General features: G+C 42.1%; 1 protein-coding gene across 1 annotated transcript in view; it reads left to right on the top strand.

Annotated features, from left to right (window-relative positions):
- STYK1 (serine/threonine/tyrosine kinase 1) overlaps window positions 1-14,937 on the top strand; it is a 44,623-nt gene that overhangs the window by 19,937 nt on the left and 9,749 nt on the right. Inside the window, exons 2-5 of the mRNA XM_007076332.3 lie at window positions 7,898-8,042; window positions 8,720-8,854; window positions 11,256-11,522; window positions 12,313-12,494. Coding sequence (XP_007076394.1) covers window positions 7,997-8,042; window positions 8,720-8,854; window positions 11,256-11,522; window positions 12,313-12,494 — 630 coding nt within the window. The 5' untranslated portion in view covers window positions 7,898-7,996. The remainder of the gene's footprint in view (window positions 1-7,897; window positions 8,043-8,719; window positions 8,855-11,255; window positions 11,523-12,312; window positions 12,495-14,937) is intronic.

The following is a 14,937-nucleotide window of genomic DNA, read 5'->3' as shown; positions in this document are numbered from 1 at the left end:
TGTGCGCGCGTGTGCACGTATGTGTGTTCCCGCCATCTTTCGCAGAATGCCTTCCTTCTGTCCTTTTTCAGTGTGGCTCTCCCGTCTGCCAGAGGGCAATGTGCTAGAATGGGCGGGAAGAGTGGTAGAACAGGGTGGAGCTCCTCACTTACAGGGGAAACTGCTAAGACTTCTCAAGTTCCAGAAGTCCCCCCACTGCCCCTGAATGAAAAGTCTAGCAGAATGAATAGCAGAGAGGGGGACTGATCTTTGGAAATGCACTGTGCCTGACCACAGCAGCAGTGAAGTGTTTGAGAGAAGCCCCAGGGAGGCGTCTCCTCTGGCATGTCCAACGGGTAGGAGAAAGGAGACGCAGATAGAAAAGAGGCGATTCTGTGTTTGGGGGGGGGGGTGGTAGTTGTGTGTCCTTGGCTTTTCCCTTATTGAGAACCCTTTTTCGGGGCGCTTGGGTGCCTCAGTCAGTTAAACGACTTTGACTCAGGTCATCTTCGGGTCAGTGGGTTCGAGCCCCACATAGGGCTCTGTGCTGACAGCTCAGAGCCTGGAGCCTGCTTCGGATTCTGTGTCTTCCTCTCTCTGCCCCTCCCCCACTCTCGCTCTCTCCCTCTCTCTCAAAAATGAATAAACACTAAAAAAATAAAAATAAAAAAAAAAGAGAACCCTTATTCTGGGCTGGGGAAATTGTTGATTGGTAATCTCGGGAAGAGAAAACAATCAGCGAGATAATGTCTAATTTGGGATATATCATTTCTGGGTTTTTGAGGTTTGCCTGTGGTAGATGGAGAATTATGGAATTGAGAACGTGAAAAACAGAATGATAATTATAATAAAAATAAAATGTATTGAATTTGGGTGACACCTCAAAGGACCTAAAATTAATCTCTGCATAACACAGTCAGTCAAATTGTTACTGCGATTCTTACTTAGATGTTAAGGGGCCTGTCTGTCTTGCAATCACAGTACTCCTCTCCAAAGCAAATTTTTTGGAAGCTTCCAGGATACAAATTAGGCTTCTTCATCTCTACTGGGTTGTACATGTATTTTAGGAATTCCTGCAGACACGTTAAAATAAGAAGGAAGACTGGGACGCCTGGGTGGCTCAGTCAAAGTGAGCATCTGACTTAGGCTCAGGTCATGATCTCACATCGGCCCACATCGGGCTTACTGCTGTCAGCTCAGAGCCCACTTCGGATACTCTGTCCCCCTCTTTCAGTCCCTCCCCCGCTTGCGCTCTCTCAAAAATAAATAAAACATTAAAAAAAAAATAAGGAAGAAAAGCTGATAACACTCAGTCTCCTTATTACAAGACCTTTGTTGAAATAAGGTCAGGATCCCAAGCACCATGGGAGCCTCTCTTCTAATGGTTTCAAAGTGCATTTCAAGCCCTGGGTCTCTAGGAAGGTGTGGGAGGGGGAGGATCAGAACAATCACAATCCTTCAGTATCTGAGGAGAACAGGAGGACAAGGGATTCCCTCTGGGTGACCTCCCCTTCTCTCTGCCTCATCCACCCTAGGAGATATCACCCGGCACAAGGCAAGTTGTCTACACTAGTCAAATCCTCTGGATCGAAAGAGGCTCACCTCTCCAGTGTGCCTTTGCCTGTACTCTTTGTCCTCTGGCAAGTGTGCTTCAGGAGGAAGGTGGGGCCTTGGGCGCTGCATGGTGCTCCCAATTCTCAGGCCAGTGCCCTGTCTCCTGGGAGTTCTAGCTCCTTCTGGACCTTCATGCTCACAGTGAGAGATCGCCAGTCCTGGAAACTAGACCCTTTCCCTCAAAAAGGGATTTAGGATGGAGATCAAATCCAGGAAAATGAACAGACAAAGAAAATGATCCAAGATTCCATAATCTGGGGAGTACTGGGGGAAAGTTTCTGATTCTACCTTTATTTTCTGGATACAGTTTGAAGACAGACATGCAGTCGTTGTCTGTGGCCCTCTAAGACCTTGGAGCACACACTTAACAGGCAGATTCTCCTCCCCTGTGCTTTCCAAATTCTGTTGCATTTGTTGGTGAAGTTTGGTTTCTGCATTACGGTTTCTATGATTCTTTTGGATTCGGACATAATTTCTTCTTCCATGTGAGTGACAAGTACAGATGTGCAGTAAAGTGGTTTAAGGAATATTGGGTTTGTAATTAAAAGACTGGGGCATGACACATTGCTGTGGCATTTGCTTGCTGTTTTTTTTTTTTTTTAACCTGGGCTTATTCAGAATTGAATCTTTTTGAATGTTTTAATGTTTATTCATTTTTGAGAGAGACAGAGACAGAGTGTGCGCGGGGAAGGGGCCGAGAGAGAGGGTGACTCCAGGCTCTGAGAATCGGAAGCAGGCTCCAGGCTCTGAGCTGTCAGTCAGCACAGAGCCCAACGTGGGGCCCAAATTTGTGAACTGCGAGATTATGGCCTGAGCCAAAGTCAGACACTTAATCAGCTGGACCATCCAGGTGCCCCCCAAATTTAACCTTTTCAGACCTCAGTTTCCCCGTTGTGTGAAAGTGCCTAGCGTCACACCTGGCACATTATAGTTGCTCGACATATGTTTATTGGAGCTGAAAATAGGAAGGACGGCTTGCTGTTCAGAATGTTAAAGACTAATTTTGGAATCCTGTAGATAGATCTGAGCAATTCTTTTCGATCTCATTTCCAATTTAACACGTTCATTCCATTAAATGGTGTTTTGTTTTGTTTGTTTTGCTAGGACATCTCATGGATGAGGAAGAAGGGGGAGGGGAAGAGGGGAGTGAGCTGGAAGGCAAACTGCCTCAGTCTGGGGCTGCTACCTCTGTATGTTTTACTCTCCTCACCCAAAGCCTTTGGGTCCTCTGCCCCAAGGTCCATAGCTATTAATAACTCCCTTACCCAGTGTGGCATTCATCTGAGTGGGTGGGTCACTTGTCTTTATAAAAACAACATGGCTGGCAGATCCATTTGTGTTGATACACAGGTGGTAAGGTTGAGGGTGGAGGCTGGTGTAACATTTAACCATATCTTACGGGAATGGGACCAGATGTTATACGGAGATCAGTCAAGTGATTTCTCACAACACTTAGGCAGTTGGAGTGCAGGAGAATGTATCTAATTTTTAAAGTTCTGTTTGTACCCATTCATCAACCGATGGACATTTAGGTTCTTTCCATGTTTGGCTATTGTTGAAAGTGCTGCTGTAGACATTGGGGTGCAAGTGTGGTTTATACACACAATGGAATACTACTTGGCAATGAGAAAGAATGAAATCTGGCCTTTTGTAGCAACGTGAATGGAACTGGAGAGTGTTATGTATGCTAAGTGAAATAAGTCAGACAGAGAAAGACAGATACCATATGTTTTCACTCACATGTGCATCCTGAGAAACTTAACAGAAGACCACGGGGGAGGGCAAGGAAAAAAAGTTAGAGAGGGAGGAAGCCAAACCATAAAAGACTCTTAAAAACTGAGAATAAACTGAAGGTTGATGGGGGGTGGGAGGGAGGGAAAAGTGGGTGATGGGCATTGAGGAGGGCACCTGTTGGGATGAGCACTGGGTGTTGTATGGAAACCAAGCTGCCAATAAGTTTCATATTCAAAAAATAAATAAAATAATAATCATAAACAAATAAGGTTCTATTTGTAGATGTATTTTGGTAAGATGAGTTTCTTCTGGACACCCATGAGTAAATTGCTGATCATATCTGGGAGACTATTGTGCTCACTGGACAGAAGTGTGGCTCGTGGGGGTTGCACTATTCTTGGAAATAGAACTGTCTTTGTGTGTAATGAAACAGAGAGGGGACGTGGCGTTATGCTTGCACCGTGCCTATGCATGAGGGTTTGGAGAGTTTATGTTAAATAGTTAGCTTAATTTCAGTTATAGTCATTCGACTCCAGACTCTAATCGTGCGAAGATTTGAGCTGCACTGTACTCCCCATTTCATACTCCTTTGTATCTCTTTCTTCATCGTGCTGTTTCCTCCTCTCGGTTCTCAGTTCAAGAAGGGAGCTACACTTTTCAATATGCCGACAGAAAGAAGAAACTGAGAAGAGAGAAAGTAAAGAATGATAACCACAAGTGAGGCAATAATATTGTTTTAATGAGAGGCCTGAGGGGATTTGACATTGTAGATATAGGTATGTGAAAGCTATAGGCAGCCAATGTACGTATGTTCCAGCCACCGAATAGAATGATCAGAATAAACAATTTCACAACTTTTCTAGATCCTTGATTCCAGTGGCTTGAATATAGTAAAACCTAGTGATACATGGTACCAAGGAGAGAACTGTGGGGTAATGTTTTACATGCGTGAGGATTTTACAGTCTAGGTAAGGAGAAGAAGCAGTAACCAGTATTATTTTTTTCTTTTTGAAGATTTTTTAAAATTTATTTTTAGAGAGAGAGAGAGAGAGAGAGAGAGAAAGTGAGCAGGGGAGGGACAGAGGGAGAGGCAGAGAGGGAATCTGAGGCAGGCTCCATGCTGCCAGCGTGGAGCCCAATGCGGGGCTTGAACTCATGAACTGTGAGATCATGGCCTGAGCCGAAACCAAGAGTTGGACACTTAACTGATTAAGCCACCCAGGCACCCCTTGAAGATTTAATTTTTAAGTAATCTCTACACCCAGCATGGGGCTTGAACTCACAACCCCAAGATTAGGAGTCGCACACTCTACCGACTGAGCCAGCCAGGCGCCCCTATATATTTTTTCTTAACACAGTCAGAAAATGGTCTAGATATAATAGAAGGGGATAGAGTATTCGTCATATTGTACAGAAATGTTGGTCAAGAACATTCTTCTAATACATAGGTTAGAAGCTAACCAATAGGAAAAGTTATCCTAGAAGGTTTGGGCACCAAGGCATGTGTTTTCTCACGTTGACACACTGGGCAGGCAGTCGTGTGGTAATTGAATATAAACTGCAGAGAAGAGAGCGATGTAGAGAGGAATATTGTCGCTACGGGCAAATATGAGCATCTTCTGATATAAATGCTTTGGTGGGCTCTAAGTGGTAAGGTAAGTGTAGGCTTCCATGCATATGTGGGTAGGTATGGTTGGGTGTGTACACCTTAAAAATTCTAGACTCATGTGGTATGTTCCATAGGTCTCTAGCCAAACTGTAATAATTGGAAAGAGCTTATCATACAAAAACTATCTACTGAGTGGGCCTCACCATAGCCCTATACATTTGTTTCCTTGCTCCAGCATCTGATCACATTGGGCTTCTAGTTGTTAATAAACCTAGCTTCTTTAAAGTATCCATGCACAGGGGCGCCTGGATGGCTCAGTCGGTCAAGCGGCCGACTTCGGTCGAGATCAGGTCATGATCTCACGGTCCGTGAGTTCGAGCCCCGCGTCGGGCTCTGTGCGGACAGCTCAGAGCCTGAATCCTGTTTTGGATTCTGTGTCTCCCTCTCTCTGACCCTCCCCCGTTCATGCTCCGTCTCTCTCTGTTGCAAAAATAAATAAATGTTAAAAACATTTTTTTTAAAGTATCCATGCGCAAATAAAATTACACACAAATGAACCTTGTTCAGGAAATGTAATAGAAGGTCATATTGTATCCAAATGACCACACTGTGCCCTGTAATAAGTGTGATATGTAGGTGCCAGGGTCTAGGCGTGGATTTGAGTCATTGGGTGCGGGTATGTTTGACCACGTGTCTGTAGTTGAGTCTGGCCCACCATGAGCAGTTCTAAGTGAGGATACATGTGCACACAGGCCTTTACATTTCTTCCTTCACTATGTATTAGTGGGTGCATGGTTTGGCTTCTGGGCAGAGCTCGCAAGTCGGGGCTGGCTGCTGACTTTTTCTTACTGGTACTGTGGTTAAGAGAGATTATGTTCACAGAACATTCCCCAGAGAGCCAAACTCGTTTAACTGGCTGCTCCCTGGATGAACACAATTACATCTGATAATGCCCTGAAAGGGAAGTAAGAGGAAAGGAAAACAAGAATGAGAATGGCAGTGAGAAATTTTCAAACGGCTTTTGAATTCACCTGACTGAGCCAGTGTTTTATTATTTAAGATCTCCTTCTCCGCCTTCTCAAGGCTCTCTGATTCTGGCCCCATCCCAGGGCTTTTCCTTCCATGGGGTCTTGTGGAATTGTGGAAACGTTCTCAACCACCTTTCACCTTGCCTTTTTGGCTTATAACCAAATGAGATGGATGTTGTTATCTTATAATTCATTGAGTGCATAGATCCCTTTTTAGGTACAAGCCCACAGATAAGCAGGTGCCTCTCCTCTGTGCTATTTTCTTCCTGGCTACTCCTCTGTTTGCACGGGCTTTTGTCAACAAACCACACACCTGTCTTTCTTCTGGGTGGTAAGAAAACTGTTTAACTCTCATCTCCCCATAAAGAAGAGTGAAAAGGGGGTGTGGCTGGAACTGGAAGGTCTCTTTGTATGTGTTTCCAGCACTAAGTGACTCTGCCTCCATAAGTCACATTGTGGTTATTAGGACCAACAATAAAGCACAACAGACAATGTAGTAAAAGACCACCTAATATGGTGAATAGCACATATGTACAATATAGTATAATATTATATAAGCTACAGCTCTGATTCATAAAGTTTTACCTCGTTATCAAATCACTGCAAAACTAGATCATAAACTTAGGATCACCTAGACAGTGAAAAAAAAAAACCACCACTGTTTTTTTTCCAGGTCAGTCAGCATTGACTAGAACCAGGGAAGACTCTTGTTTACCAAGGGCAAAATAAGGTTTGTAGATGGATATGAAAGAGTGGTAACCACCAGTTCTCTTCAGAAAGAAAGAACCAAGTTTTTGGAGGTGTAATTTCAAATATATGCTGATGATATAGAATTAAAAGTGATGTACATAAAGCATCTGTGGCCCAATAAGCAAGAAACTAAGAACTACCGTTTACTTGGAGGAGAATTGGGACTGGGATAAATGGAGAATGACGGGGTGGGAGAAATATATTTATGGTATATCATTTTACCTTATTATTTCATATATATATATATATATATATATATATAAAATATACCTTATTACCTTATTATTTTATATAAAATAAAGGTAAAAATATATAAATATAAAATATAAATTAAGGTAAAATATAAAATAAAATAAGGTAATATAAAATATAAAATAAGGTAAAATACCTTATTATTTTATATATAAATATATATGTATATATATAGTTTTAGAAAGAGAAAGAAGATGGCTTGGTTGCAATAATCCCTTTAATCTATCTACTTGTTAGAATGAATGCCTGTGTCTGTCTATATATAATGGGCAGGGGAAGGTCCAATTAAAAAATAAGTAATACCCAGAAAAAAATTAAACCTGCTTAGGATTTTTTAAAAAAATGTTTATTTATTTATTTTGAGAGAGAGAGAAAGAGAGAGAGTGGGGGGAGAGAGAGAGAGAGAGAGAAGAGAAGAGAAGAGAAGAGAAGGGAAGAGAAGAGAATCCCAAGCAGGCTCTGCACTGTCAGCACAGAGCCTAATGTAAGGCTCCATCCCACAAACTGTGAGATCATGACCTGAGCCAAAATCAAGAGTTGGATGCTTAACCAACTGAGCCACCCAGGCACCCCGAACCTGCTTAGGATCATAGGGCAGGTAAATCATTCCCATATTGCCTGTGGACCACAATTGCTCAGACAGGTACTATGGACTCAAACATTGGAGCAGCGGTCTTGGGTAGAAGGGAAGCCTTTGAAATAATTTGAGAAATAATGGCATAAAAGGATGAAGCCAGATCAGGGCTATACTTCCTCTATAATAGAAAAAAGGGAAAATGCCAGGAAAAAATAAAGTTCTTCACACTTGAGTATCAGGCAGATGGATAAGATGAATAGATGACTCAGAAAGTTCCAGGTAGTCATGTACTTAATACCTAATGATCTATAGAGGTGTCTTAAAACTCTCTATGCTCCATTTAATGTTTTTTAGAACAACTCAGTCCTTGGGAATTCTTCTCAGTGGTGCCCTGTGCATTCTCTGAGGGCCAAGCATAGAAGTGGACAGCTGTGTGGCTGAGATGAGAGGGTCATGGCACGAATGCTATTGGAATGCAGTCTCAGTGACAAGCTGTGTGGTAAGGACAAACACCGCAGATGCCTATCTTCTGATTCTAGGATGACAGAGACTAAGGTCTGAACAGATTCTAGAAGGAGGATGAGATGACTTCTAGTAGAAATGAAGACGGTGTTGATAAAGGAATGGGCACACAGGAGGTCATTTTCTTTTTTATTTAATGCTTATTTATTTATTTTGAAAGAGAGAGAGAGAGAGAGAGAGTGCTCAAGCTGGGGAGGGGCAGAGAGAGAGGGAGAGAGAGAATCCCAAGCAGGCTCTGCACTGTCAGCACACAGCCTGATGCAGGGCTCAGTCCCATGAATCATGAGATCATGACCTGAGCCAGAATCAAGATTCAGATACTTAACTGATTGAGCCACCCAGGTGCCCAGGTCATTGTCTTTGAAGAGGGGGGCAAGTGCCAGAGATCCAGATGTTGCATCCTTAACCCCAGCAGGAAAAATGGAGGATGAGGCACAGAGCACACTTGATAGGATGAGAAGCAGGGACACTGGGGTCTCTGATTAGAGAGCTGCTCCCTGTAGTGGTTCCACTGTATGCAAGTAGAGGGGAAGAAGGAAGAGATGATCATTTCATGTATGAGGAGCTGAGAACGGGTGGATAGGGGAAGTTGAGTGAATATCAGATTGGGGTTCTTTTTCAATCTCTTCTTTTCCTGCTTGATTTCCTACCCAGTTGTCCGGGAGCAGCAGTATGAGATCATCATCATCCCAACCATTCTGGTGGGCACTTTCCTCATCCTTCTTGCAGTCATCCTGTGGCTTTTTATCAGAGGGCAAAGAGCTCAACAACACTCTCCTGGACTCCGAGGTAAAACTCAAAGTGGGGCTGGGGAGAGGCTCAGGGAAGATGGAGATTACAGAAAATAAGACCCAAGTGTCAGTGAGCCCACGTCTATAAGGTGAGGTCCCCACTGTGGGAGAGGAGGTCTGGGGCCCCTCTTGTGGAGTTGAATGGAAGTGAGCTCTTCTCTAGGAAGTCATGAATAGCAACTCAGTATGTGCTTGGTAGTTGAAACTACAATAGGCAAGAGAAGCCTCATGTGGCCTGTTTCTGTCTTCTTTTCCTACTGCACTATCAACTATTTGGCCATGTGAGTGTCTACATATTGGGAAGGAAGATTAGTAGGTAAAGCCTAAGGCCTTGTTACCAGCCTTGAAGGATGACATTTTACTATGTAATACATCCCAGCCCTGCTCTGTGCTCCTGGACTATGTGATGAAGAGGGGTAGCCTTCATAGCAGTCTCTGAAGTGTTAAGTAGGAGATGATGTCCTGTCCTGAAGCATATAATGCGAGAGATTTAGCTCACATGAAACTAAGGGTGAAAAGAAGGAAAAAAATTCCTGACAGTGATCAGAAACTGTATAGTGGCTGGTCTTCAATCCCTCTCTACATTTTATCCCCACTGTCTTTGAATTCACTTACAGAAAAACTTCTCAAAGGAGTTGTCTAAACTCATTCTGATGACTTCTACTTGTCACATTCTCCGAAGCTTTTATCCCCACCACTCTGCCAAAACAATTATTTCCAAGATCACCACTGACAGCTATATTGAGTCCTCATCGTGGCCTGTCAAAAGCATTTGACACAGTTTTGTACCTCCTCCTTCTCGAAACACTTCATTTTTCCTTTTAAATCTACAGTCACTTCCTAAACGATCTCCTTTTCAGTCTTATGGATTCAAACACTTTCTCTGATCTGAGTCTAGTCCCCCTTGAACTCCAGATTCCTATATTAAACCACCCATTTTGTAGTTTGGATCCAATGCACATCTTTGTAATATGCCCAGAACAAAGGCCCTGCAATTCCCTCACAAATGTTCTCCCCCAATCATCTTTTCTACTAGTAAATGGCAAGCCCTGTCTTCTATGTGTTCAGTCTAAAATCTTGAAGATTTCCTTGACTCGTCTCTCTCTTGCATTCCATGTCCAATCCTTTAGCAAATCCTGTCAACTCTATCTTCAGGATAAACCGAGGCAGCTCTCACCTCTCGTAGATCCTTGTAATGCACGCCTAACTGGATTCTCTACTACCACTATCCCTTTATGGTCTGTTCTCCACAGGACAGCAGAATTATTCTTTTAAGGCCTAAGTCAGTCCTGGCCATTCTCTCCTTGAAACAAAATAGAATGTTTTTTCTTTTTAGAATTAGAAAAGCCAAAATTCTTTCAATAACCTTCCATGACTTGGGCACTCTCTGGCCTTGTCTCATATAATTCTCCAGTTATCCCATATGGTTCCAGCTGTACTAACTTCATTTCTCTTCCTTAAATATATTAGGCATGCTTCTTTCCTGATGCCTTTGCTCTTACTGTTCCCTCTGTCTAGAATATCCTTCCCAATACAAGTATAGTTTGCTCTTTAGTTGCTTCCAGGCATTTCTCAAATGTCATCTTATCAGAATTCCCTTTCCTGACCTTCAAATGTAAAATAGCATCATTGGTGTTTCTGACTTTGCTATTTTCCTTCATAACACTCATCACCTGGTTTGTTATTATCTGCTTCCTTTCTCCTACCATTAGAGGGTAATCATAAGAATCTGGACTTTGCCTATTCGCAACACCTAGAACAATGCCTGGCACACAACATGTGATATTTGTCGAATAGATGGAATGAATGAATGGAGATTTAATGAGAAGAATGAATTTCTCGTTTCCAATGGAGAAAAGTTGACTAAGAAAAGGGGAAAATACCAGAAGATTTTTTTTTGACTGAGGCTGTAGGAAATATGCAATACTTAACTTTGGGAACATCTTAAGGGAGGAAGAATAACCATGGCTTGGAGTTGAGGAGTTATCCATACCGTCTTCTCCACCTTTAAAAGCCATTTGATCGACTTAATCAATAGCCCCTACTGGTAGCTACCACTACCTTTAAGTACCTGGAGGTAGAGTACCTATTCAGGAACTTCCTTAATTGTCTCCATGCTATACTTATACTGAACTATAATCCCAAGAGAGACAGAAAGGAAATGTCATTGCCACTTTCCAGAGATCCATCTTGAGTTGTCTTAGAAGTAATGGGGTTATTATAAATATTCTAGAAAGGTTGGTATTGATGCTGGTTCACAGAGAAGACTCAGAAGTTATCCTCACATTGGGCAGAGAGAAAATTGCTAAAGGGACTTCCTTGCCAGTTTGTTCCAGGTTCTGTCCTCCTGGAGTCCCTGGGGTAGGGAACCGGTGGTTGGTATCATCTTTTCGTTCTAGGCATTGCCCCTGTGCCTCCATCTAGGGGCTTAAGCTTGGAGGCAGCAGGTCATGGAGGAAGCGTGTTTGTGCCACTTAAAGAGACATCGGTGGAAAGCCTCCTACAAACCATGACTCATGCTCTGGCTAAGCTGCAAGTGCCCCGGGAGCAATTCTGTGATTCTCTGGAGCAGATCCACAGTGGTAGTTATGGAGCCATCTATCGAACCAAGATGTACACTGGGGACCCTGCTAAGCCAAAGAGTGTTGTCATCAAGGCTTTGAAAGGTAAAAGGAGAAGTGTTTGACTTCCTTTCCCCTTTTTCACGTTTCCACTGCGAGCCCTCAACAGTGAATGCTGACAAGCTTGCCGACATGAAGACTAATCAACAGATAGCTGGGATCACCATTGTGTGCAGGATAAGAAGGGAAGAGGAAGTGAAAACTTGAGGCCGAAATGTTTTCTTTAGGGACCTTCCCTAGCTCAAGCTTGCTTATTGAGGCTGCTAGAAGTCAGTTTTTCATATGGATATTACTTGCATGAGGATTTTGAAGTTGTTCCTTCTTTTTCTGTACTATCACTTTCCCTAATACTGTTTTCTTCCCTTCCTTCTTCCTCCCTCCCTCCTTTCCTTCCTCCTCCCTCCCTCCCTTCCTTCCTTCCTTCCTTCCATCCTTCCTTCCTTCCTTCCTTCTTTTCTTCCTCCCTCCCTCTTTCCCCTTTTTTTTTCTTTCATATGGGCCAGTAATAGGGGCTAGATACAACAGAACAAGGATAGGATAAGCAAGAATACTAATCAAAAGGCCTAGGCAGTGATCATATTTGAATGTGAACACTTGTCTATTTAGGCAAATGAAAGCCTATCCAGTTCTAAAACCTATGATTCTATGTTAGCTTTGACAAAAAAGCAGTGACATTGAGGATTATCTTCTAATTAGTTCCCTTTCTATTTACTTTTTGTCTATACTTACTCTCCTTTGGAGCTTTGCCATCTGAGGTTGCTTCCTCCCTCATACCTCCCATTTTATTGGTAATGTTCTGATTACTCACTTCCCATCGCTCTCCTGTCCTCCACAGAACCAGTTGGGCTCTATGAGGTGCAGGATTTCTTAGGGCGAATCCAATTCTATCAGTACTTGGGGAAGCACAAGAACCTGGTACAGCTGGAAGGCTGCTGCACAGAAGGGCTGCCACTCTATATGGTGTTGGAGGATGTGGCCCAAGGAGACCTGCTCAGCTTTCTCTGGACCTGCCGGCGGGTAAGCGGTAGCGTAGAGGTGTTAGGAAGGAAAGGCTTGACCTGGCTGATTAGCTGTTCACATGTCAATTAGCCTGGCAAATGACTAAGCAGAGTGACATTATAGTAACATAACAGAATGACTGAGTATCACCATCCAATAGAACTTTTTATGATGATAGAAATGTTCTATATCTGCTCTGTCCAAAATGGTAGCCATTAATCACATGCGGCTATGGAGCACTTGCAATGTGGCTGATGTGACTGAGAAACTGAATTGCTAATTTTATTTAATTTTAAATAATAAACTTTTAAATAGCCACATGTGGCTAATGGCTACCAGATTGGGCAGTGCAGATTAGAATATGAACTCTACGCTTTGCATCGTACTAGCTGTGTGACTTTGGGCAGGCCACCTCTCTGAGCCTGAATTTTCTGAATCTGTAAAATGGGGATAAAAATAAATTATTATGAAAATTAACAGAAATTATGCATGTAAAAACTCTTGTTAGTACTGCTTGTAATTTTGTTGCTGTTAGTCTTAAGTGTGTCTTCTATTCCGTAACATTGCTCTAGTATGCCAGGGTGGATGAGGCAAAATCAGCTTGAAAGTTTTTGTACTTTAAATTCTTATTAAAAAAAATTTAAGTGTTCAGAAATTTCCAGACTAAAATGCAAGTTCTTTTCCTTACAATTTTCCTACTTCTCTATATATTCGTCTTTCTGAAGTGCTGCATTTTCCTAGTTAGTTCCTCACTTACCAATGGACAAGTTCAATATTAATCAAGCCTCCTCAATAGACTGATTATTTTACTACTAATTGTGTATGATAAAGGGACCCTGTTTTCATCCAAACGAGGTACAAACAGGATGATGTGCAAGTCTTTAGGCATTTAAATCTTTTTAAGAGGTTATCTGTAACTTGTTCTCTGCTCTAACTTCACTAGCTTCTATTTTCAAAACAATTATGCTTCTCTATTTTAGACCATTGGAACATGCTTTCCTCATTACACCAAACTTCTCCCTTCTCTTTTTTGCATAGTCATTGTCCACTCATCCTTCAGATCTTTTCTTGTCGCCATCATGTGCTATTTTCCATGACTTTCATGGTGCATATATTTATGCATGATTATTTGATTATGATTCACACGTGTTTGTCACATTGTAAGATCCGGAAGGCAGCAGATATGTTTATTTTGCTCCCTCTTGTGTTCTGAGGTCCTAAGATGGAACATGGCACATATTAGGCATTCAATGATGATGTGTTGGATTAATGTGCTTAATTATCACTCTCTCTCACACACACACACACACACACACACACACACACACACACTATCCCAGGAAAATTGTTGCTTTATCCAGGGGATAGTCTTATATATATTTGTCTTTCTTACCTGCTATTCTATTCTTCCTTCATTCTGTGATTCATCTACATTCTGTATTGTTTTTCCAGGCCAGTAAATCATTGTACTTCTCTGCATATCTGAGAATCTCTGATATTAGCCTCTCCTTGAATCTTAGTCCCTATGTTTTTGTATCTTTTCTTTTGCCTTGATACTTGCATTTAAGAACTCTGCTTATTAAATTCAACACCCCGAAAATAAATAATCCAGTAAGAAATGGGCGGAAGACACAGACATTTTTCCAAAGACATACTAATGGCTAACAGACACATGAAAAGATGCTCAACACCACTCATCAACAGGAAAATACAAATAAAAGAAGCCCATGAGATACCACCTCATGCCTGTCAGAATAACTAAAATTAACAACACAGGAAACAACAGATGTTGGCAAGGATGTGGAGAAAGGGGAACTCTCTTACACTGTTGGTGGGAATGCAAACTGATGCAGCCACTCTGGAAAACAGTGTGGAGGTTCCTCAAAAAGTTAAAAATAGAACTAACCTACAATCCAGCCATTGCACTACTAGGTATTTACCCAAAGGATACAAAAATACTGATTCAAAGGGGCATATGCACCCCAATGTTTAGAGTAGCACTATCAACAATAGCCAAACTATGGAGAGAGCCCAAATGTCCATTGACTGGTGAATGGATAAAGAAGATGTGGTGTGTACAAAGAAATATTACTCAGCCATCAAAAGGAATGAAATCTTGCCATTTGCAATGATGTGGATGGAGCTTGAGCATATTATGCTAAGTGAAATAAGTCAGTTGGAGAAAGACAAATACCATATGATTTCACTCATATGTGGAATTTAAGAAACAAAACAGATGAACATAGGGGAAGGGGGAAAAAGAGAGGGAAGCAAATCATAAAAGCTTCTTAACTATAGAGAACAAACTGAGGGTTGCTGCGGTGGGGCGGTGGGGGGGGAGACGATGGGCTTGATGGGTGATGGGTATTAAGGAGGGCACTTGTGATTAGCACTGATGTAATATGTGGATGATGAATCACTGAATTCTGTACCTGAAACCAATATTGCCCTATATGTTAAC

This window comes from Panthera tigris, chromosome B4 (genome assembly GCF_018350195.1).
Source record: "Panthera tigris isolate Pti1 chromosome B4, P.tigris_Pti1_mat1.1, whole genome shotgun sequence".
NCBI lineage: Eukaryota > Metazoa > Chordata > Mammalia > Carnivora > Felidae > Panthera > Panthera tigris.
The sequence above is the reverse complement of the archived record's forward strand: the minus strand, read 5'-3'. Positions and strand labels throughout refer to the sequence as shown.